This window comes from Prionailurus bengalensis, chromosome A2 (genome assembly GCF_016509475.1).
Source record: "Prionailurus bengalensis isolate Pbe53 chromosome A2, Fcat_Pben_1.1_paternal_pri, whole genome shotgun sequence".
Taxonomy (NCBI): Eukaryota; Metazoa; Chordata; class Mammalia; order Carnivora; family Felidae; genus Prionailurus; species Prionailurus bengalensis.
The window spans coordinates 40,011,373-40,033,235 of record NC_057348.1 but is presented as its reverse complement, the minus strand read 5'-3'; the positions used below and the strand labels follow the sequence as shown (position 1 = coordinate 40,033,235).

The following is a 21,863-nucleotide window of genomic DNA, read 5'->3' as shown; positions in this document are numbered from 1 at the left end:
TTTGTCCTTAAATGTTTGATAGAATTCACCAGCAAACCCATCTGGCCCTGGTACTTTCTGTTTGTAAGGTATTAATTATTGATTCAATTTCTTTAATAGGCACAGGGTTATTCAGATGATCTATTTCTTCTTGTGTGAGTTTTGATAGTTTGTGTCTTTCAAGGAATCAATCCATTTCATTTAACTTATCAAATTTGTGGTCATAGAAATGTTAGTATTTTTTTATTAAACTTTTAATGTCCATCAAAATAAATCTGTACTAATGATGTCCCCTCTTTCATTTCTAATAATAGTAATTTGTGTCCTTTCTCTTTTTTATTTAGTTAGCCTGGCTGGAAGTTTACTGACACTATAGTTCCTTGGATTTCTGTATGAATTTTAGGATCAGCTTGTCAATTTCTGCACTGAAGTCAGGTGGGATTTTGCTAAAGACTGCACTGACTCTGTAGACAATGTTGAGGACTAATGCCATCTTAACAATATTAAGTCTTTTGATCTATGAACATGAGCTGTCTTTCCATTTAACTCTTCTTCAATTTCTTTCAACAACTCTTACAATTTTCAGAGTACAGATTTTACACTCATTTTGTTAAACTTATTCTTAGGCATTTTATTATTTTTGTCATTATACATGGAATTGTTTTCTTAATCTTATTTTGGGATTGCTCATTGGAAGTGTTTAGAAATACAATTTATTTCTGTGTCTTGGTTTTGTATCTTGCAACCTTACTAAATTTGTTTATTTTTTAAATTTGTATTGGTATTTATTTATTTTGGAGGAAGACACTTGGAGTGTGAGTGGGGGAAGGGCAAAGAGAGAGGGAGACAAAATCCGAAGCCAGCTGTCAGCAGAGAGCCTGATGCGGGGCCCAAACCTACAAACCGTGAGATCATGACCTGAGCTGAAGATGGATGCTTAACCGACTGAGCCACCCAGGCACCCCACTGAATTTGTGTATTAATGCTAATTATTTTTTAAGTTGATTCCTTAGGATTTTCTATATACGATATGAAGTCATTTGACAATAGAGATAGTTTTACTTCTTTCTTTCAAATCAGAATTCATTCTATTCCATTTTCTTGCCTGAATGCCCCAACTAGAACTTTCACTACAATGCTGAATAGAAATTTTGAGAGCATAGGGACGTCTGGGTGGCTGAATCAGTTAAGCATCCAACTCTTGATTTCGGCTCAGGTCATGATCTCACAGTCCTGAGATCGAGCCTTGCATAGAGCTCCGTGCTGAGTGTGGAGCCTGCTGGAGATTCTCTTTCCCTCTGCCCCTCCCATGCTCATGAAAGCATGTGTGTGTGTGCATAGTCTTTCTCTCTACAATAAATAAATAAATAAATAAATAAATAAATAAATAAATAAAATGAAATTTTGAGAGCATTTAACTATTTTTTATCTGATCTTAGAGGTAAAGAATTCAGTCTTTTGCCATTAAGTATCACACCAATTGTGAAGTTTTTATAGAAGCCCTACATCAGGTTGAGAATGTTCTCTTCTATTCTTAGGGTTGAATGTGTTTTGTTTTGTTTTGTTTTTCATAAAGGGTACTAGATTTTGTCAGTTTTTTTCTGCATCTATTGAGATATTCATGACCTTTTTGTTCTTTATTCTGTTTACATATTATATTACATTAATTGATTTTACTATGTTAAACCAACTTTGTATCCCTGGGGATAATCCCACTTAGATATAGTGTATAATCCGTTTTTGAGTTGCTGGATTTTCTATGGTAGTATTTGTTGAGGATTTTTCCATCTCATGAATTTTTACATTCATGAGTAATTGGTCTGTAATTGGTCTGACATCTTGTGATGTCACTGCATGGTTTTGGTAACAGGTTAATATGTGGCCTAATAGAGTGAGTTGGGACATATTTACTTCTTTTATTTCTATTTTTTTTTGAAAGACATTGGAAACAATTTGTATTAATTATTTAAAGGTTTGGTAGAACTCACCGACGAAACCATCTAGTCCTGAGCTGAAGTCGGACGCTCACCAACTGAGCCACCCAGGCACCCCAAAAGTACTTTCTTACTGTTTGCACAGATTATTAAAGAATAGACGATCAGAACAGTCAGTCTTTACCCTGTAACTTTTGCCTTTGGGGTTCATTCTCTGAAATGACCTCTACCAGAGGCGCCTGGGTGGCTCGGTCGGTTGAGCGTCCAGCTTCGGCTCAGGTCATGATCTCACCGTTTGTGAGTTTGAGCCCCACCTCGGGCTCTGTGCTGAGTTGTCATTTTCAAAGTTGTCCATTTCATCTAAGTTATCTAACTATCTTACAGTTTTTTATACTGTTGCTTTAAAATTCTTTTTATATCACTAATGTTGGTATTCATCTCCCCTCTTTCATTCCTGACTTTAGTAATTTGAGTCTTCTTTTTCTCTCTTGTTCAGTCTAGCTACAGGTTTATCAATTTTGTTGATCTTTTCAAAGAACGAACTTTCAGTTCTGTTGTTATCCTCTATTCCTTGTCTATTCTCTACTTCATTATTTTTTACTCTAATCTTTACTCTTTCCTTCCTTGCTCTTGCTTGGATTTGGTTTGTTCTTTTTCAAGTGTATCAGGTAGAAGGTTAAAATACTGATTTAAAATCTTTCCTCATTTGTAATGTAGCAGTTTACAACTATAAATGTCCATCTAAGTACTGCTTCAGCTGCTCTCATAAGTTTTGGTATGCTTATTTTCATTTATCTCAAAGTATTTTCTAATTTTTTCTGTAATTTCTTTTTTGGCCCATTGGTTATCTAGGAGTGTGTTGTTTAATTTCCACATTATTTTTGAGTTTCCCAAATTTCTTTCTCTTAATGACTTCTAATTTCATTCCACTGTGGTCAAAGAACATACTTTACATGACTTCAGTCCTTTTTAATTCATTGAGGCTTGTTTTGTGGCCTAACATGTGGTCTGCCATGGGAATGTTCCAGATGCACTCAGAAGAACGTGTGTTCTACCAGCCTTGGGTGGAGGGCTCTATAGGTATCTGTTAGTCCAATTGCTTTTAAGTGTTGTTCAGGTCTATTTCCTTGTTGATGATCTACCTATTGAAACCCATTATTGAATGTGGGCATTAAAGTCTCCCATTATTATTGGTGGACTGCCTATTTCTCCCTCGAATTCTGTCAGTTTAGGCTTCATGTTGTATATTTATAATTGTTATATCTTCTTGGTGGGTTAATGTTTTTAGCATTATAAAATGTGCCTGTTTTCCTCTAGCAATTTTTTTTCAGTTCTGTTCTGTCTGATATTAGTATAGCCACTCCAGCTATCTTGTGGTTGCTGTTTGATTGACATCTTTTTCCATCATTTTGCTTCTAACCTATTTGTATCTTTGAACCTAAGGTATGTTTCCTGTACATAGCACATTATGGGTTTTTTTTATTATTACCTATCTCTGGCAATTTCTGCCTTTTGATTGGATTGTTTTATCCACTCTCATTTAATGTTATTGATATAGTTGAATTTATGTCTGCCATTTTACTTTTTCTTCTCAATATGTCTCCTGTCTCTTTTGTTCCCATACTCTTCCTTTACTGCTTTCTTTTGCATTGAGTAGATATTTTCTAATGTAACATTTTAAGATAGTGATTTGTTTTTACCATATTTTTCTTCAGTGGTTGCTCCCGGGCTTACCATATATATCTTATCAAAATATGCTTCAGATTTATACTAACTTAATTCCAGTAAGGTACACTAATGTCAGTCCTATATAACTCTATTCTCTTGTCTCCATTTTGTGATGTCATTGTTGTATGTATTACATCCATACCTGTCACAAACCCAGTAATATACTGTTGTAATTGCTACTTCATGTAATTGTACGTGTTTTAAAGAAGCTAGGAGAGGAAGGAGAACAAGGATATATTTATGGAGTTTGTTATATTAACCTTCTTCTACCATTTCTGATTTTCTTCATTTGTTCCTGTGGATTTGAGTTACTCTCTGTTATCATTTTGTTATCCCCACAACTTTGCTCAACTCCAACCACCTTTGTGTTATTATTTTTAAATACATTACATTTCTATGTTACAGTCCCAACAATACAGTTACATACATATTGTATTATATAATTGTTTTTAAAGTAAATTAAGAGAATAAATGATAAGAAATATTCATTATAGGAGTGCCTGGCTGGTTCAGTCAGTAACGCATGTGACTTTTGATCTCAGGGTTATGAGTTCAAGCTCCACACTGGGTGCAGAAATTACTTTAAAAAGAACTAAGAAAAGAAATATTCATTATAATGTTTTCTATATAATTGCCTTTACTAAGGCTCTTTTTTATGAAGTGATTTTGAATTACTGTCTGGACTCATTTGCTTTTAGCATGAAGAACTTTCTTTAGTATTGCTTATAAGTCAGTTCTGCTAGCACCAAACTATCTCAGTTTTCTTTATCTGGGAATGACTCAATTTTACCTTCTCATTCTCCTTCTCCTTCTTTTTCTTTTTTTTTTTTTTTTTTCTGTGAAAAGTTTTATTGTTTCCATTTGGTGCATGGCTTGGGAGAGGGTTGGGAGAGGCCTCAAGGTTCCAGGGTGGTTTAAAAGCTGCCTTGTGGCCTCAGGAAGAGGCTCAGGCATAAGTCCCGACACCACAGGGATGCCAGAGGGCCCCTCAAAGGCTACTGGGCTTGAGCAGTTCGTAGTCATGCTTAAGTGTGAGCCTTTCAAATAGATACTTGCCCAGCCCATCCTGGGGAGGTTAGAAAGCTTGTCGCCCATCTTCTTGATGAGTTTCACCTCCTCATCTAGGAAGTGGTTCTCCAGGAAGTCACAGAGATAGGAGTCTGCGTGGGCAGAACCCAGGGCATACAGATCCAAAAGGGTCTGGTTCAGGTCTTCTCCAGAACAAGGGCTGCTTCCATGGCATCCAAGGTTTTACTCCACTCATCTGGGGATGGCTTCTGCACATCCTGGGCATGGCTGCGGTGCTGGTTTTGCATCTTCAAGGGACAGCTCAGTAGGCTCATTCTGCTTCAGCCAACTTGTGGAAAGAGTGGCCCATGCCCTCCAGAGATACATCTTTGCAGAAATAGAAGCCCAGAAAGAGGTAGGTGTAGGAGGCCGGTAGATCCATCCTGACCAGGTGGTTGACAGCAGCATCCACTTCTGTGGAATAATTCTGATGAATCTGAGAGTTCATATTTGATTGCTAATAAGGAGCTAAGCTCAGTACAGGGTGTTGGCCGGTCCCGGAGGCAGAGGGTAGCTGAGAAGATGGCTCTGAAGGTTGAGACTGAAAAAAATTTGGAGGGTGGTAGGAGGCTGGTAGAAGAGGCATGCCTGGGTCTATTCCATCCAAACCCTGTTGAAGCAAGAAACAGATCCAGAGGACGGTTGGGCACACAGCCTATCTCACCTTCATTTTTAAAACAGTTTTGCTAGATATAAGATTTTTGGTTGACAGTTTCCCCCCACCCCTTGGCACTTCAAATATGTCATCCCATGGCCTTCTGGCCTCCACAGTTTCTAATGAGAAATTTGCTGTTAATCTTAATGGAGTTCCCTTGTATGTAACAAGTTGTTTTTCTCTTGTTACTTTTAAGACTTGTCTTTCAGGATCTTTATTATGATTTGCCTGCATGTGGACCTCCTTGAGTTTATCTTACTTAGAGTTCTGTGAACTTTGATGGGTAGATAGTTTTTCATCAAATTGGCACGTTTTCAACCATTATTTCTTCAAATAGTTTTTTCTATTCCTCTCTCTCTTTCCCCTCTCCTTCTGGCACTCTCATCATGCATATGCTCACTTGCTTTATGTGTTGCACATTTCTCTCAGTTTCTGGTCAATTTTAATCATTATTTTTCTCTGTTCCTTGGATTGCATGACCTTTATTGATCTATCTGCAAATTTACCAATTCTTTCTACTTTAATTTCAAATCTGCTGTGAGCTCCTTTAATGACTTTTCATTTCAATCATTGTAACTGTTAACTCCAGAAGTTCCATTTGGCTGTTTTTAAAAATAAGTTTCATCTTTTTACCGATATTCTTAGTTTTATGAAGTATTGTCATCATAGCTTACTTTACTTAAGTATGGTTCCCTTTTGTTGCTTGAAAATATAATGGCTGCTTTGAAGTCGTTTGTTATTTGTGTGTGCGTGTGTATGCGTGTTAGATTGCTTTTAATTACTGACAGCTGGGGAGAGCTGGGGTCCCAAGTGGTGGTGATGTCCCTACCTCCTGGTCAGACCCTCAGGAATCAGGCTGGTACCCACAGGTCCTGAGCCCACACCAGCAGAGCCCCAGGGCTGTACTATGTCCCTAGGGATGAGACCCCATCAAGTGACCAGAGCGAGGCCTGGCCCCCAAGGGGTGAAGTCTTTTTCTATTAAATCTGACATCTGGGTCCTATCACAGGCATTTTCTATTGCTTGCATTTTTTCCTGTGAATGAGTCACAGTTTTCCGTTTCTTTGCCTCAAATTTTTTTGATGAAAAAATATGGATAACGTATTTAGCATGTTAATGTATTATAGTATGATAGGATGTTTTAGATAATATATTTTAGCAACTCCAACCTACAGGGCTTATTGATGTTTTTTATTTCTTTTTTTTTAATTTTTTAATGTTTATTTATTTTTGAGAGAGAGAGAGAGAACAAGCAATCAGGGGAGGGGCAGAAAGAGAGGGAGACACAGAGTCTGAAGCAAGCTCCAGGCTCTGAGCTATCAGCACAGAGCCTGACGCGGGGCTCGAACTCACGAACCGCAAGATCATGACCTGAGCTGAAGTCAGACACTTAATTGACTGAGCCACCCTGGCACCCTTTGATGTTTATTTATTTATTCATTTATTTAGAATCTTGCCTGGACTATTTTAGGAAAGTCCACTTCACCCACTCTATGCAGCCGGTGGTATTGTTCCTCAGTGGGTGCAGCCTGGGGCATGCACACAGCCATCCTGAAAGGCTGGTGGTTTTATCACCTCTCTTTGACTGACTCTCTAATCTTTCTGTTAAGCTGTCTACCTCTGATGATATTACACCCAGCTATTACCCTCCACTAACTGCCAGCTAATTGTTTTTGAGGCACTAAGTGCTCCTCCATCTGATCCAATTCAATTTGGCTTATTTGCAGGGATAGTTATTGAGGCCAGTCTTTGAACGTTGTTCTGGCACCAAGAAGGCACTTTTCGTCTGTCTCTTTCCCTGTTCTCCCTGGTAAACTAACTAGCTTATAGTTTAGTTTGTTGTTCTCATGAAGGTACCAGCTTCCTCTTAATTAAGGAAGCCCCAGGATGTTGGCTACATTTGCCTGGAATTTAAGCTCTGTGATACATAGCTGTAGAGATGAGAACTCCTCATGGCCTGCCCTCCCTAAGTTAATACCGTATCTCTCAACCAGGAGCTGGGGAGAAAGGATCCCTGTATTCTTGACTGAATTACCCAGAGCTGACATTCCATCATGCTGAGTTGGAAGGAGAGACCAGAGGGAGGTTCAAATGTCACAGACTCTCCCTCTTTCTTACCAAGTTTTACTGTAACAGGGAGAAAACCAGCATGTCTGACTCCATGTTGCTTCTATTTCCCTTGCTAGTGTGACGGAAGCTTAGAAACTTCTGCTTTAGCCCTAGAGGTAGCCATGTTAATCAGCGAAGATATTTTGCTTACGGCTAAGATTGGGAAACACTGCTTTCTACCCAAAATCTACCTTACCTGAGGAGATAGGGAAGCACATACAGAAATGACTATGATATGCTTAACATTCACAGGAATGACATGACCAGATTCCTGTACACAAAGATCACTGACCAAGGACAAATAAGTTACACAACCTTCTTCAGATATCTACAGACATCAGTCATCTTTGGACTCCAATTCCCTCTCAGTTCCCTCTTTTGCTAACAACATAAAAGAAGCTCAAATTTCCTGCCAAGGGGAGATGGTTCTTTAGGACAATGGTCTGCATCCCCTTGGTTTTCTGGCTTTCCAAATAAAGTCACTTTACTTACCCTAATATCTTGCCTCTAGATTATGGGCCTGTTATGTAGCAAGCAAAGCAAGCTTGGATTTGGTTACATTAGTAGATTTTCTTGAATAATCTGTTTCTTTATTTGCTTAGGTCCTTATCATAATGTCCAAAGATTCTAGATAGTTGCTTTAAAAATAATTTTTACCACTTATGCCTATCTCTCTGGGGAACATTTGCACAGAGTTCTTCTGCCACCATTTTGGAAGTAGCCACCCTTTCTGCTTTTTCTGCTTTTTCTACTAGGCTAAGCTTCTAGCATTTGGATCTCAGGCTGCTTCAAGCAATCATTATACTCCTGGAGTGAGCCCTGGAAGGACTGAGGGAGAGGCACTCAGAGCCTGGGTGACATATGTGAGCACCCAGATCAGTCCTATGCTTGGGATCATCTGCATTTCACTGTCAGTTAAGCCAAAAAATTTCCTCTTTCTTTAGCTACTTGGGAGTTGAGTTTTTTCACAGGTAACCAAGAGTTGTAACTAATATCCTGAATGTCAAGCTTTTAATAGTGTGTGAGTAAATGATAAGGAGTGTGGAAAGCTTGTTCAACCAAACTGGGATCGAGGGTCATTTTCAAGGGATCTTTTTGATAGCTCATCTTATCCTAATAATTTATGGCTTCTTAATGTTTAATGAAATACAGAGACATCATTTGTAGTGATTCTAATAGACATTCCTCTTACTAAGGATTTTTAATATGTTCTCATATATCTGTCAGTATTTGTTGACGTCCAAAGCACTGGTTCCAAGGAAGCCTGAATGTTAACTGCTAACGCTGAGTTATAATATTAATAATAGCACAGAGGCCTGACCTTAATTATAGAAAATTCTTATAAGTCAGGTAACCTCTCTTGTCCATTAGCTTATAGCTGACTCATTAAAATATTTCTTGTAAGTATACAGTTTTCCAAATATTGGAACCAGTTACAAACCTCTTTAACAAACTGTAAGCAGAAAAAGGAAAGATTACATATTGCTACTTGAGATGTGATGTAGAAAACCTAGGCAATCTAAGATTTCTATTTATTTGTCATGGTATGCCTTTGAAATATTAAAGGATGAGTCAACTTTGTTAGAAATATCGAAATGTCCAGAAAATTCAGGAAGAATTTACAGGTCAAGGCTGTAAGCAATTTTATCCTACCTCTCATGACAATATCCTTCACTAACTTCTTCCTCTGAGATGGATGGTTGTGGCCAAGTGTTGGGAGTAAGAATGACATGAGACATTATTGTAATCTTGGAATTTATCAAAACTTTGTTAAAGGGGGCCTTTCTCCTCGAGTGAGAACTACATAGCACCTTAACCTAATGTAAATTTCCACAATGGATGCCATTTGCCAATAAAGTCTCTGAAGATTCTGCAATTCAATGATCCCTGTCATGTTTTAAATATCTCTAGGGTCCCCAGAAGACCACAATTAGTGAGGACGTAGATTTTTGGAATCAAGGAGGCAGAGTGTGCAACAAAATGTATAGAGCCATTATAAAATCTCAGTAATTCCAATTAAATGGGAGAAGGGTATTATGAATTCATGACACTCCATTACTTTTACCATAGTGAAAGCTTTATGGCTGTCACTAAAGGAAAAGGGAAAAGTACTCTAGGATAAATTTGAATGAACAGATTTGATTTATTTGTAATTGACAGATTGTTTTAAAAACTTTCAGCTTCTGAGCTACCTGAAAGTGGTATGCATCTTATACAGCTTACTAGTACAAGCCAGCTGGAGCTTACTTCGCACTAATAATGGTCCTGCTCTTAGAACCATTATTCACAGAAATAGAAAATTAAAGGTCCACTGGTTTCTGGGACTTCATAAATCATGAATTGGTGGGATCTGAATTCCACTAATTGTACTTAAGAAACTAATAGGCTTTGGATGCAGACTTGTACTCTGATCTTATTCTGATAGTGAGATCTTATGTGAGAAGGGGTTTTATTTCTACAGGCTTGGGGTAGATGACACTGCCTCAGAATATGGGTGAGACTGTGGTTCTCAATCGACTGACCTACCACTTGCTAGAATGTTTGCATTTTGGGACCTCCATCTTCACTCTGCTGGCTCAGTAGTACATTTGATTTGGTTTTACAGAGATGAATTTCAAGGAAAACATCACCTAGACTTTACTTCAAATTACCCTGAGGTTCAATACATTCTACTGATGCCCCAAAATGCCATGCTCATAATCTGCTGTTATGATACACGACTTGGAGAAGGTAAATGTCCTGTCAACTACAATCCTTCTTTATTATTTTTAAGGAGGGCTAGTTTCCATTATCAAAAGCAGATAAGGAATACCAGCACTCATTTGTCATTCAAAATGGAATGCTTACTTAGCTGGGAATGAACGAAAACCATCATGTGGTAGGTTTGTTTTTTTAATCGTGGCAATAAAGGCACAACTCAAGGTCAGGGAAAATTCAAATGTGGCTCCACTGGGTTGCTTATATTTTTTGGATAGGTGGGAGAGACAATTTTCCAATAGGAACCTGGGTTTTGAATACATTTCCCCCCCTAAAACAGAGATAAGGAAAAGAAACCTGACATTTTTTTCTCATCTTCTGACATGGTGATTAGTTATTATATTACCAACACACAGATTTTAGTTCCAGTTTAAATTAGTTGTTCCTTACCCACACTTTTACGCAGTTAATCCCACCTCACATGAAGGTCCATGGCATGTGACAAACAGGCCATTTCATGAGTGAGTGAGCGTGCACAGACACCAAGAGGACCACCAGGCCTTTTTCTTCTCACGGGTTCCAGGTAAGAAATGCTAAAAGGACCAACTTGCCATTTAGGATTTCAAGCTGACACACGGTGAGATTTTTCTGCATGGCCATCTCCCAGGTACCTCTGAGTCAAAATAGGACCCAAATTAAACTCATCTCCCTCCTATGAAAACTGGTCACCCTTTGCCTTTTCCATCTCTCTGAAGACCACCATTCATTAAGTAGGATGAACCATAACAAGGTCATCAATAGCTGAATATAGGCAATTTCAAACAGATCAGCCTTAATATCTGTTCAGGTCAGAAACCTGGGTGAAATACTTATCACCGCACTCTCCCAATTCAACTCTTACTACTAGCCAATCACGAGGACTGGTAAATACTACTTCTTGGGGAGGTTCTGAATCCATCTTCAGGGCACCCACCATAGCCTACCTCATCAGCAACTGGTCTAGCGATTCCACCGTCCACACTGCAATGAACTAGTGTGTCCTCTTTAAAACACAAGTCAGATCATGCCACTTCCAAGCTAGAGATCAGTCAATGGCTTTTCAGTGTCCTTAACACAAAGACCAGACAATACAACTGCTATTGGCCTCTTCATTCACTCTATGTTCTGGTTACTCTACCTTCTTTTATTATCCCAAACATGCTCCTTCCCAATTCAGGGCCTTTGAACATATTACTGTATCTGCTTAATACCCTCTTCTCTCTCATTGCCAACCAGGCCCTTGCCACTCAGTGATCCCCACTTCTCCGGTGTTCATGCCTCAGCATAAATGCAACATCCCAAAAGAATCTTCTATGACCTTTCTCTGACCAGTGTGGAACCCCAGGTTACATATATCCATGGGACTTCAGCATAGATCATACTTTCAATTACCTGTCCAGTGCCCTGCTAGGCTCAAACTCCAAGGGAGCAAGGCTATCGCTAACTTGCTCGTTACCATATTGCCATCACTAACCCAAGGCCTAGTACTTAATGGGCACCAAGTAAATGTTTGCCAAAAGCACGAATCTGTCACAAATATCAAGAGTGCAATTCATAAGTCAAAGCTGCCATCTTTGCTCCATGATAGACATCAGTTTTGATATATCTTCAGTGAGGGGCACCTGGGTGGCTCAGATGATTAACCATCTGACTTCAGTTCAGGTCATGATCTCATAGTTCATGAGTTTGAGCCCCACCTTGGGTTCTGTGCTGACAGCTCCGAGCCTGCTTTGAATTCTGTGTCTCCCTCTCTCTGTTCCTAACCTACTTGCGCTCTGTCTCTTTCTCAAAAATAAACATTAAAAAAATTTTTGATATATCTTCAGTGATTTTTCTATTTAGGATTTTTAAAAGGGTAACAAAAGCATTCAATTAAAAAATTAAAAACTGAAAGCCTGATCCAGAACTCTGGGCCTTTTTTGAACTATTCCCTAGCATGGCTACATCTGGCAATAGTTATTGTTATAAGAGAAATAATAATAATCACAAAGACTCATAATACAAGACATGCTTTGGATGCTCTCAGTCCCTCAATCTTGTGGAAAGACAACTTTTTTTTAAAGTTTATTTATTTATTTTGAGGGAGAGAGAGAGAAAGAGAGACAGAAAGAGGCAGACAGTGAGGAGACAGAGAATCCCTAGCAGGTTCTGCACAGTTAGCACAGAGCCCAATGTGGAGCTTGAACTCACGAACCGTCAGAACATGACCTGAACGGAATCAAGAGTCGGACACTCAACCAACTGAGCCACCCAGGTGCCCCTGGAAAGACAACTTCTTGCACACAAGAACCCTTTCTCTATATCTTGAAGAGTAAGAAAATCAACTACAGAATCCAAGAGAAACACATTTTCAGCTTTAAGTAAAATGTTTAACACCAGTTAATTTCACCATGTTTGCAAGAGCAATTGTCTCCTGAGAACACCTTATTAAAGGCTCGTGTTCCTACCGGAAGAAAGAGTCTCTGAGCAGCACACGGTTTGAATAATTTCTTCCATTCCTGAGGGTTTCCAACCGAAAATGTGATGGGGTAGATTCGGTGCTCGAACTTCTTTGTATATGAGTCAGGCCACTGTCGTAACTAAAAAACAAGGAATACAAGAAGAGGATGATTAGGCCCCAGAGATACAGAAAACATCTGAAGCTTCTGCATGTTCAAGTGGACACTATTCAGGCAACTTACACAGAAAATCTAACTTCACCACCACTATTAGTGCTCAGTGAATGAAAGACCATGGCTAGAATTAAAAAAAAAAAAAAATGATAACATCCAGAGTTAGCAAGGGTGTTAGGAGGCTGGTACATAAATAACACAAGGGGAGTATAAATTTGAGTAAACTTCCAAGAGGGCACTTTGGAAACTGGCAATAACCAACTTCAAAAGATAAAGGCACAAGACTTTCAACACAACCTACTTTGTAATAAAAAAAAAAAAAATCCTTGTGAACAAACTAAATGACCAATAAGTACAAACTGGGAAAATTAATTACGATAGAACTATACAATAGACTACTGTTAACAGTTAAAATTAGGTAGATCTATATTTTCTGGCATGGAAAAATGTTTATGATAGTTAGGTTTTAGAAAAAGCAAAATAAAAAAGAAATTTCATAATATAAGTTCTGTCTTGGAAAACATATGCATATATATTTTATATGGAGAGAAAAATCTCTACAGATGGACACTGAATTGTTACAAGTGGGCACCTGTGGAGGTGGTGGTGGTGATTTCATTTTTTAAGTTTATACTTCAGTGTTCTTTAGAACTTTTACAATGAGTATATATTATTTTCTTTGCATATGTTATTTCATTAATGGGCTTTAGTTTTCAGAGCAGTTTTATGTTTATAGAAAAACTAAGCAGGAAGCATAGAGTTCCCATCTACCCTTCCCCCTTTCCCTCTCTACCCCCCAGTTTCCATTTCTATTATCTACATCTTGCATTAGTGTGGCATATTGTTGCAGTTGATGAACTAGTATCAATATGTTAGCCAGTAAAGTCCATAGCTTATCTTAGGGTTCACTCTTTGTGTTGTACATTCTATGGATTTTGACAAATGTATAATGGCAGGTATGTACCATTACAGAATAGTTTCAGCACCCTAAAAATCCCTTCACCATTCCCTCCCACTGAATTCCTACAACCACTGATTATTTTTTTAATGTTTATTTATTTTGTGAGACAGAGAGAGAGTGAGAGAGAGAGAGGAGCAGGGGAAGGGCAGAGAGAGAGAAAGAGAGAGAATTCCAAGCAGGCTCTGAGCTGTCAGCTTGGAGCCCCAGTGTGGGCCTCTAACTCACAAACCGTAAGATAGTGACCTGAGCCAGAATTGAGAGTCAGCTGCTCAACCGACTGAGCCACCCAGGCACCCCTACAACCACTGGTTATTTTACTGTCTCTTAGTTTTGCCTTTTCCAGAATGGGATATAGTTGGAATCATACAGTATATAGCCTGTTCAGATTGGCTTCTTATACAGAGCAGTATGCATTTAAGTTTTCCCTATGTCTTTTTGTAGACTGACAGCTTATTTATTTTTTATTTTTTAAAAAATTTTTTAAACATTTATTTATTATTGAGAGACAAGAGACAGAGCATGAGCATGGGAGGGACAGAGAGAGGAGGAGACACAGAATCCGAGGCAGGCTCCAGCCTCTAAGCTGTCAGCACAGAGCCCGACGCAGGGTTCGAACTCACAAACTGTGAGATCATGACCTGAGCTGAAGTCGGACGCTTAACCGACTGAGAAATCCAGGTGCCCCAATAGCTTATTTATTTTTTAGAGCAGAATAACGTTCCATTGTATGGATATACAATGGTTTGTTTCTACATTTACCCATAGAAAGACATCTTGCTTGCTTCCAATTTGGGGTGATTACAAATAAAGCTGCTATAAACATTCATGTGCAGGTTTCTGTGTGGACAATTTTTCAATTCATCTAGGGAAAACGTCAAAGAGTCTGACTGCTGGATTGTATGGTCAGTCTCCATGTAGCTTTCTAAGAAATGGTCAAACTGCTTTCCAAAGTTGCTGTGCTGTCTTGTGTTCCCACCAGCAATGAGATTTTCTGTTGCTGTACCTCCTCGATAGCATTTAGTGTTGTGGACTTTAGCCATTCTGATAGGCGTGTAGGTATCTCGCTGTCTTCAGCTGCAGTTCCCCAAGGACATTTGATGTTGAGCATCCTTCCGTATGCTTATCTGCTTCCCCACTGACACCATAGTTCTACTTCTAAGAATTTTCTAAGGAAAAATTCCAAAAGTACATTCATATTTATTACAAGGTTGTTTATCATAATGTTGTCTGTGACAGTGAAAAGTTGGAAACAACCTAAATAACAATTTGGTTAAATAAGCTCTGGGGTTTGTCTACAGACAGAATATGATGCAGCAACTAATGACAACAATGTACAATGAGCGTTGGCAAGCTGTTGGTTGTACAAGGATCAAATCCAACCTGCTACCACAAGCACATAGCCAAGAATGATTTGATATTTTCAAATAGTTAAAAAAAATAAAAACAAATGTAATATTCTGCAACATGTGAAAACGACATGAGATTTGAATTTCGGTGTCCATAAATAAAAGTTTTATTGGAACACTGCCACACCTAATTATTTACATATTTCTATGGCTGCTTTTACAATGAATATCAGAGCTGAGTAGCTACAAGACCACACAGCATGCAAAGCCTAAAAAAGTTGCCGTCTGGTACTTTACATAAGAAAGTAGCTAACCCCAGTTTTAGAAGAAATTCAATAATATAAGACTCAGTGATATAAAAGGGAATGTAGGATACAATCTCATTTCTGATGTTTATATGAAAAGAAAAAGAATATAAATAAATACATAAAAATTGCTCTCCCTGACCATTAATAGGAAGGTTGATTTTTTTCCTTTATAATTTTATGATTTTTTAATAATGTACATATAATGCTTATATGGTCACATAAAAATGTTTGAAGAGGGGCACCTGGATGGCTCAATTGATTAGGTATCTGACTTCTGATTTCAGCTCAGGTCATGATCTCATGGTTCATGAGTTCAAGCCCCATGATGGGCTCCCTAGAGCCTGCTTGTGATTCTCTCTCTCTGCCCCTCCTCAGCTTACACACACTGTGCACACACTCTCTCTCAAAATAAATAAATAAACTTAAAAATGAATAACTTTGCAATTTTGAGATGGATATATGGGAGGGAAATCTCAGAATGAGAAAGAGGAAGAGTGATAAAGGATTTAATAACTGATTTATGAAGGCCACTGACCAATGAGAAGCCACAACCAGGCACAAATACCCAGCACAACTGCACTGACACATCAGAACGGACACCGGGCACAAACACTCAGCACAACTATGCGACGGCACAACGGCCCAAAATCAGCCCTGGAAGGGGAATGGGAAGGTCCCATGGTCTGTTGCTTTCCTTGATTCATTGATCTTTAGGATCCTACCTTCTAGAAGGGTTTATCTACCTTTGCCAATCTATGTCTTTTAACTGGACTGTTCAGTCCTTTTACATTTAAATCAATGCATGTATTTCAACTCCAGCCACTGAAAGTTCCTGCTGACACGTATTCCCGTGGCAGAACCACATACCACACCCACAAAGAAGGCTGCCATCCCACTGGCCCTACCTATCACCAGAATGCAACGGTGGTTATCCCCACTTCCGGGTCCCACTTTTTCCTGACAGATGAGCCAAGCCTAAAGCACACGTCTGATTCACGAGTTGCCTAGAGAGGCAAGGAAATCAACCAGCTGGCATTTTCAGCTTCTATATTGGGAGATGACAAGACCAAATGAAACTCCAAAATATTAAGTATCTATATTATACTTGGTAAATATCACCAGACTTACTGGACTCACACAGCTTAAAAAATTATTTTTTAAGGTCTACTTAAATATAGAATTCACCCATAAAACAGCTTCTAGAGGAGTCATGATATCAACTGGCACTTTGTTTTGTGTTTTGCCCTAAGATATATGGCCCTGAGCTTCGCCAGAAGTTATCACAAGAAACTGGATATTCCCACAATGCCTTGGTTTTGTAAGGGACACTTTCAAGGAGGGAGGCGTAACTTGCCCCTGCACACCGGCATCTCCTGTGGCTTCACACAGCCTAACCGCTGCTAATCTACTACTTCAGAGCTAACAAAGTGCCCAACATACTGGAGATACTCCAAAGAATCTTCGTGGAATGAAAGAATAAATAGATGATCTGAGTCAGCCTCTCAAGTATGCTCTACAGTAAGATTCATTTGCCCTTTGATACAGGTGAAGAAATTGTGAGTGAGAGAAGTTCTGTAACTTACATAGGAGACAAGGTTTTTTTATCTAAACTGGCACCATAATCCTTGCATGGAAGAGAAAGGGATGAGGCCATATGCTCTGCCTGTCTTTTAGCACCCTAGTACAATTTCCTTTGTTAGTTGAGCTTCACTGGTCTGACAAAGACCTGAGGAAATGAGCCATCAAAGGAATAAAGTCATCAGAGCAATTCAAATGATTTTTCAAATTCAATAATTTTCCCATGCAAGTCAGTTCCTAATTTATAATGTGCCCATTACTATGGCTCATGGCAAATTACCCCCCAACTTAGCAGTGTAAAACAACCATTTATTATGTTCACAGATTCCACGGCTCAGGTGTTCGGACAAGGCACAGAAGGATGGCTTAAACTGCTGTATGATGTCTGTGGCCTCGGCTAGGAACTTTAAAGGCTGGAGGCTAGAATCTGAAATCTGGTCCACTCACATGCCTGGCAGTGGAGGCTAGCTACGTGCTGGGGACCTCAGCTCCTCTCTGAGCAGGTCTCTCCACACGAGCCCTCTGTATGGACTAGTTTGGGCTTCCTCACATGTTGGCCAGGTTCCTGGGGCAGGTAACCCAAGAAAGAGTGAGGCAGAAGCTGTATCCTTTCCATGTCCTAGCCTCAAATGTCACCTGAATATTACATTAGCATACTCTCTTTTATACATACATACATATGTAAGACATAAGTAGATGTGTATGCATTAGCTATTATCTTATAACAAGTTATCCCCAAAACTTAGTAGCTCAAAACCACAAAAACGTATTCTCTCATGTAGTTTCTTAGAGTCAAAATTCTGTAAGCTGGGCTGTTCTGGCTTGGGCGGCTCATGAGAGTGCAGTCCAAGTTGTGACTGGGGCTATAGTCATCTGAAGGCTTCATGGGGCGGGACCTTCCATTTCCAAGCTCACTCGTGTGTTACAAGCAGTTTCAATCCTTATCATGTCGACCTCTACAAGGACTGCTCTGACATGAAAGTGGCTTACCCCACGGCAAGTGACCCAAGGGGAAAGTGAATGTGACCAAGACAGAAAGCGCAGTGCCTTTTAAAACCTAATTTCAGGGGCCCCGAGTGGCTCAGTTGGTTAAGTGTCCGACTTCGGCTCAGGTCATGATCTCACTGTTTGTGGGTTTGAGCCCTGCGTCGGGCTCTGTGCTGAAGCTCAGAGCCTGGAGCCTGCTTTGGACTCTGTGTCTCCCTCGCTCTGTGCCCCACCCCCACTGATGCTCTGTCTCTCTCTGTCTCAAAAATAAACATTAAAAATGTATTAAAAAAAATAAATTAGGGGCGCCTGGGTGGCGCAGTCGGTTAAGCATCCGACTTCAGCCAGGTCACGATCTCGCGGTCCGTGAGTTCGAGCCCCGCGTCGGGCTCTGGGCTGATGGCTCAGAGCCTGGAGCCTGTTTCCGATTCTGTGTCTCCCTCTCTCTCTGCCCCTCCCCCGTTCATGCTCTGTCTCTCTCTGTCAGAAAAATAAATAAACGTTGAAAAAATTAAAAAAAAAATAATAAAATAAATTAAATGAATAAATAAATAAATAAATAAATAAATAAATAAATAAATAAATCCTAACTTCAGAACTGATGTTGCGTCACATCCTCCCTATGCTGCTGGTCACAGAGGCCAATCCTGGGTCAGTGAAGGAGGGAAGCACAGGAAGATGTGAGTAACACAAGGTGGGGGTGCTGGGGCTTCTCTGGAAAACACAGTCTGCCCCATATACATAATTGTACATACACGCATCTTCCTTCCCCTCATCTTTTTTAAGTTCAAGTCTAGTTTGTTCTGCTCCGTCTCATGTCCCAGCCTCTAGCACACAGTGGGTACTCAAGAAATACTTATTAGATGGATATTGTGTAAGACATTGCTAGAGTTTGCCCACAGCTAGTTTATCCTCCCTTCCTGCACACTGAGCACTTCTCAGCCCCTTGCCGCTGGGTGAGCCTCGTGACTGCTTCTGGGCAGTTACATGTGAGCAGAAAAGACTCACATAGCTGTCAAGCTGAGGGAGTGAAATGCATAGTCATGAAGCACTTGTCTCTCTCTTTCCTGTATGGCATCCCAAGAACTTTAGATGCCAAATGTTCCAGCAGGTGCAACTCAAAGCATGAATAGTCTTGGAGCATCTGCCTGGCTCAGTCAGAAGAGCATAAGACTCTTGATCTCAGGGTTGTGAGTTTGAGCCCCACGTTGGGTATAGGGATTACTAAAAAAATATATATATACTTAAAAAAAAAAAAGAGCATGAACAGTCTTTGTCATCTTCGGTCCCAGACCTGAGTGCCTGTGTGAAACATGTAGCAGGCACAAGGCAAGTCTCTGAGCTTTTCAGGAGGTGTTACAGCAGCCTGACCTAGCCTATCCGGATTCCAGATACCTTAGCTCTTTTGATCAATGCTACTAGCTTCAAGTTACAAACAGGGAAGCTGAAGCTCTAAAAGGCCACCAGGCTTGCTGGAGATCAAGCAGCAGGTACACAGTGGAGGTGAGGTTTGCATTTGAGTCTTCTGCCTACTAGCTTGAGATGGAGTACGGTACAGTGGTTAGGCTCACAGAGCTTTGAGTCTGTGACCTTGAACTGACACCTGATGAGCAAACCACTAACACTCTCTATGCCTCGATGATCTGTGTGCAAAACAGAAACAGGAGTGCTACCTTCCCGTAAGGGTTAAAGAAGAATACATCACAAATCAGAAGCCCTTGATAGATGATAATCACCATCACCATCACCATCATCACCATCTCCTGTCCCCACAGCTTCAGAGCAGCTAACCACGTGTGTTCCTTTGACCCCTTCCTTTGACTCAGATCTTTTTCAAGGCAGTTTCCAATCAATTTCAAAGCTTCAAGACTATTTGTTCTTTGGCTTCCCTTGGTGAGGATGTCAAGATGATATTTTTCTTTAGGAAACCTAACATGTTTTCTAGCTTTCTGTTATTAGCCTTTCTCTGCTCAACATGCCTCTCTGGCATTTCTCATTAGTGCGGCCAACCTGGCGACAGGAGGCCGCCCTGCTTTGACCCCAGTCAATAGACACAGAGCAAAACAGGGTCTCACTCTCCCAGTACTCGAGGCCTTACCACAAGAGAAAACTTCCGAGACAAAGCAAAGTTTGGTCTGCAAAGTCACACATGTACCTAGACTGAGGACAAGAGGTGATTCCAAAGCTCTCCTTGTGTACTGGTAAAAAATCATTACTTGTTCCTCACTATAGGAAAAGTCAAATAAACAAGGATCCAGATATACAACAAAATACTGTTCAGCCACCAGAAGAGAAGAGGTAAGAAGGTTTGAGTCCTGACCTGGAATGATGCTGACAATATGGTTTTAAGGGGGTAAAAGCAAGTTCCAGAACAACACATAGAGAATAACTTTGATTTTGTAAAAGAAACACACTTGAATCCAGGCACATACAATTGCATGTGTTAAACATGTAGATGTTTAATTTTTTTTCAGTTCCAAAAGGTGACTTTATTAAAGCACAGGGATAGGACCCATGGGCAGGAATAGCTCCCCAAACATGCAGATGTTTATATATACAAATACACATGAACACACATATACATATACTCACACAGATACATACATACACACACACATACACATCTGCACATGAAAAAATATGGAAAAATAACTCAAAATCGTTAACTCTGATAGTATCTTATGTGAGACTGAGGGTAGCAAGGACTCGTACCTTTTAATTCATAACATCTGTATCATTTGAATTTATTTTAATGAACATCTATTACTTGTCATTCAAAAAACATATATAAATAGATTTTTTTAAAAAGCTACCTGTCCCCCAAATAAGAACAATGTTAACGACACCAGAGGCTCAAGCCCTGGGCTTCAAGGGCATCATCACATAGAACCCTTACAGTATCTCTGTAAGGCAAGTGTAATGATCCCCGCATTATAAGTAAGAACAGTAAGGCTGACAGTCAAGAGTTTATGGCCACACAGCTGAGTCCACAGCAGAAATACATTAGCAACCAGGATATGCATTTCCCAAAATGCAGTCTGTCTGCACTCAGGAATATGGTGCCGCCATTTATACACATTCACCTGCTTCTCAAACTCGGGCTTCAGAGAGTCTTCTGTGAAGATGTGGAACTGGATCTTCCTGTGGCTAAAGAGTACAGCTGATTTGAGCATGACCAGTGTCTCCTCCAACCGATTGCCACAGGCCACCACGGCCAAGTGGATCCAGAGCTCTGGAGGCAGCACAGCCTGGAAACTCCTGAGTTCTCCAGGCCTCCTAGGAAGAGGAAAAACAAGTTAAAGCTATTACTAAACTCATAAAAAACAAAAAAACAAAAAAAAACAAAAAAAAACAACCCAGCTAGTGAATAGTTGGAACATTTCAAAACATGAACAGGCACAATCTGTTATATTTTATAAAGTGATAAGCATTTTGACAATTCTTCCTGCTTAGAGAAAAATACCATTTATTCCCATATTTATCCTGGCAATAGCAGCATGAGTCACTGTTTGGCCTGCCTTAGGTGTCTGAGACTTTTTCTGCCCCACTCAGCTGTTGAGTGCCTGCTGCCTGCCGAATGGCCCATGTTTGGAAATAGCATTGCTAAGCTTCAACAGCTGACACAGGGGTTGTGGTGCTCACACTCAGAGAGGCCACGCAAATTAGATTTGAACGCAACATGAACAAGACAAGGGTGGGTCGTGGCTTTCCCATGTGAAACGAGCAACATGATACTTCCATCATCTGGATGGTTTTAGGTTGCGGTGGAATGCATGACCACCGCACCAAAGGAAAACCATGCGAGTCCAGGAGGTGAGCAAAGAAAAGAACATATGTGCCTCCATCACATCCTCGGAAAGTC

At 39.9% G+C, this 21,863-nt stretch overlaps 1 protein-coding gene and 1 pseudogene across 1 annotated transcript in view; both read right to left on the bottom strand.

Moving 5' to 3' along the window:
• GXYLT2 (glucoside xylosyltransferase 2) overlaps window positions 1-21,863 on the bottom strand; it is a 95,949-nt gene that overhangs the window by 52,898 nt on the left and 21,188 nt on the right. Inside the window, exons 2-3 of the mRNA XM_043587940.1 lie at window positions 21,085-21,277; window positions 12,657-12,788 (exon numbers count right to left, since the gene is read on the bottom strand). Coding sequence (XP_043443875.1) covers window positions 12,657-12,788; window positions 21,085-21,277 — 325 coding nt within the window. The remainder of the gene's footprint in view (window positions 1-12,656; window positions 12,789-21,084; window positions 21,278-21,863) is intronic.
• On the bottom strand, window positions 4,451-6,501 carry LOC122487441 (annotated as a pseudogene).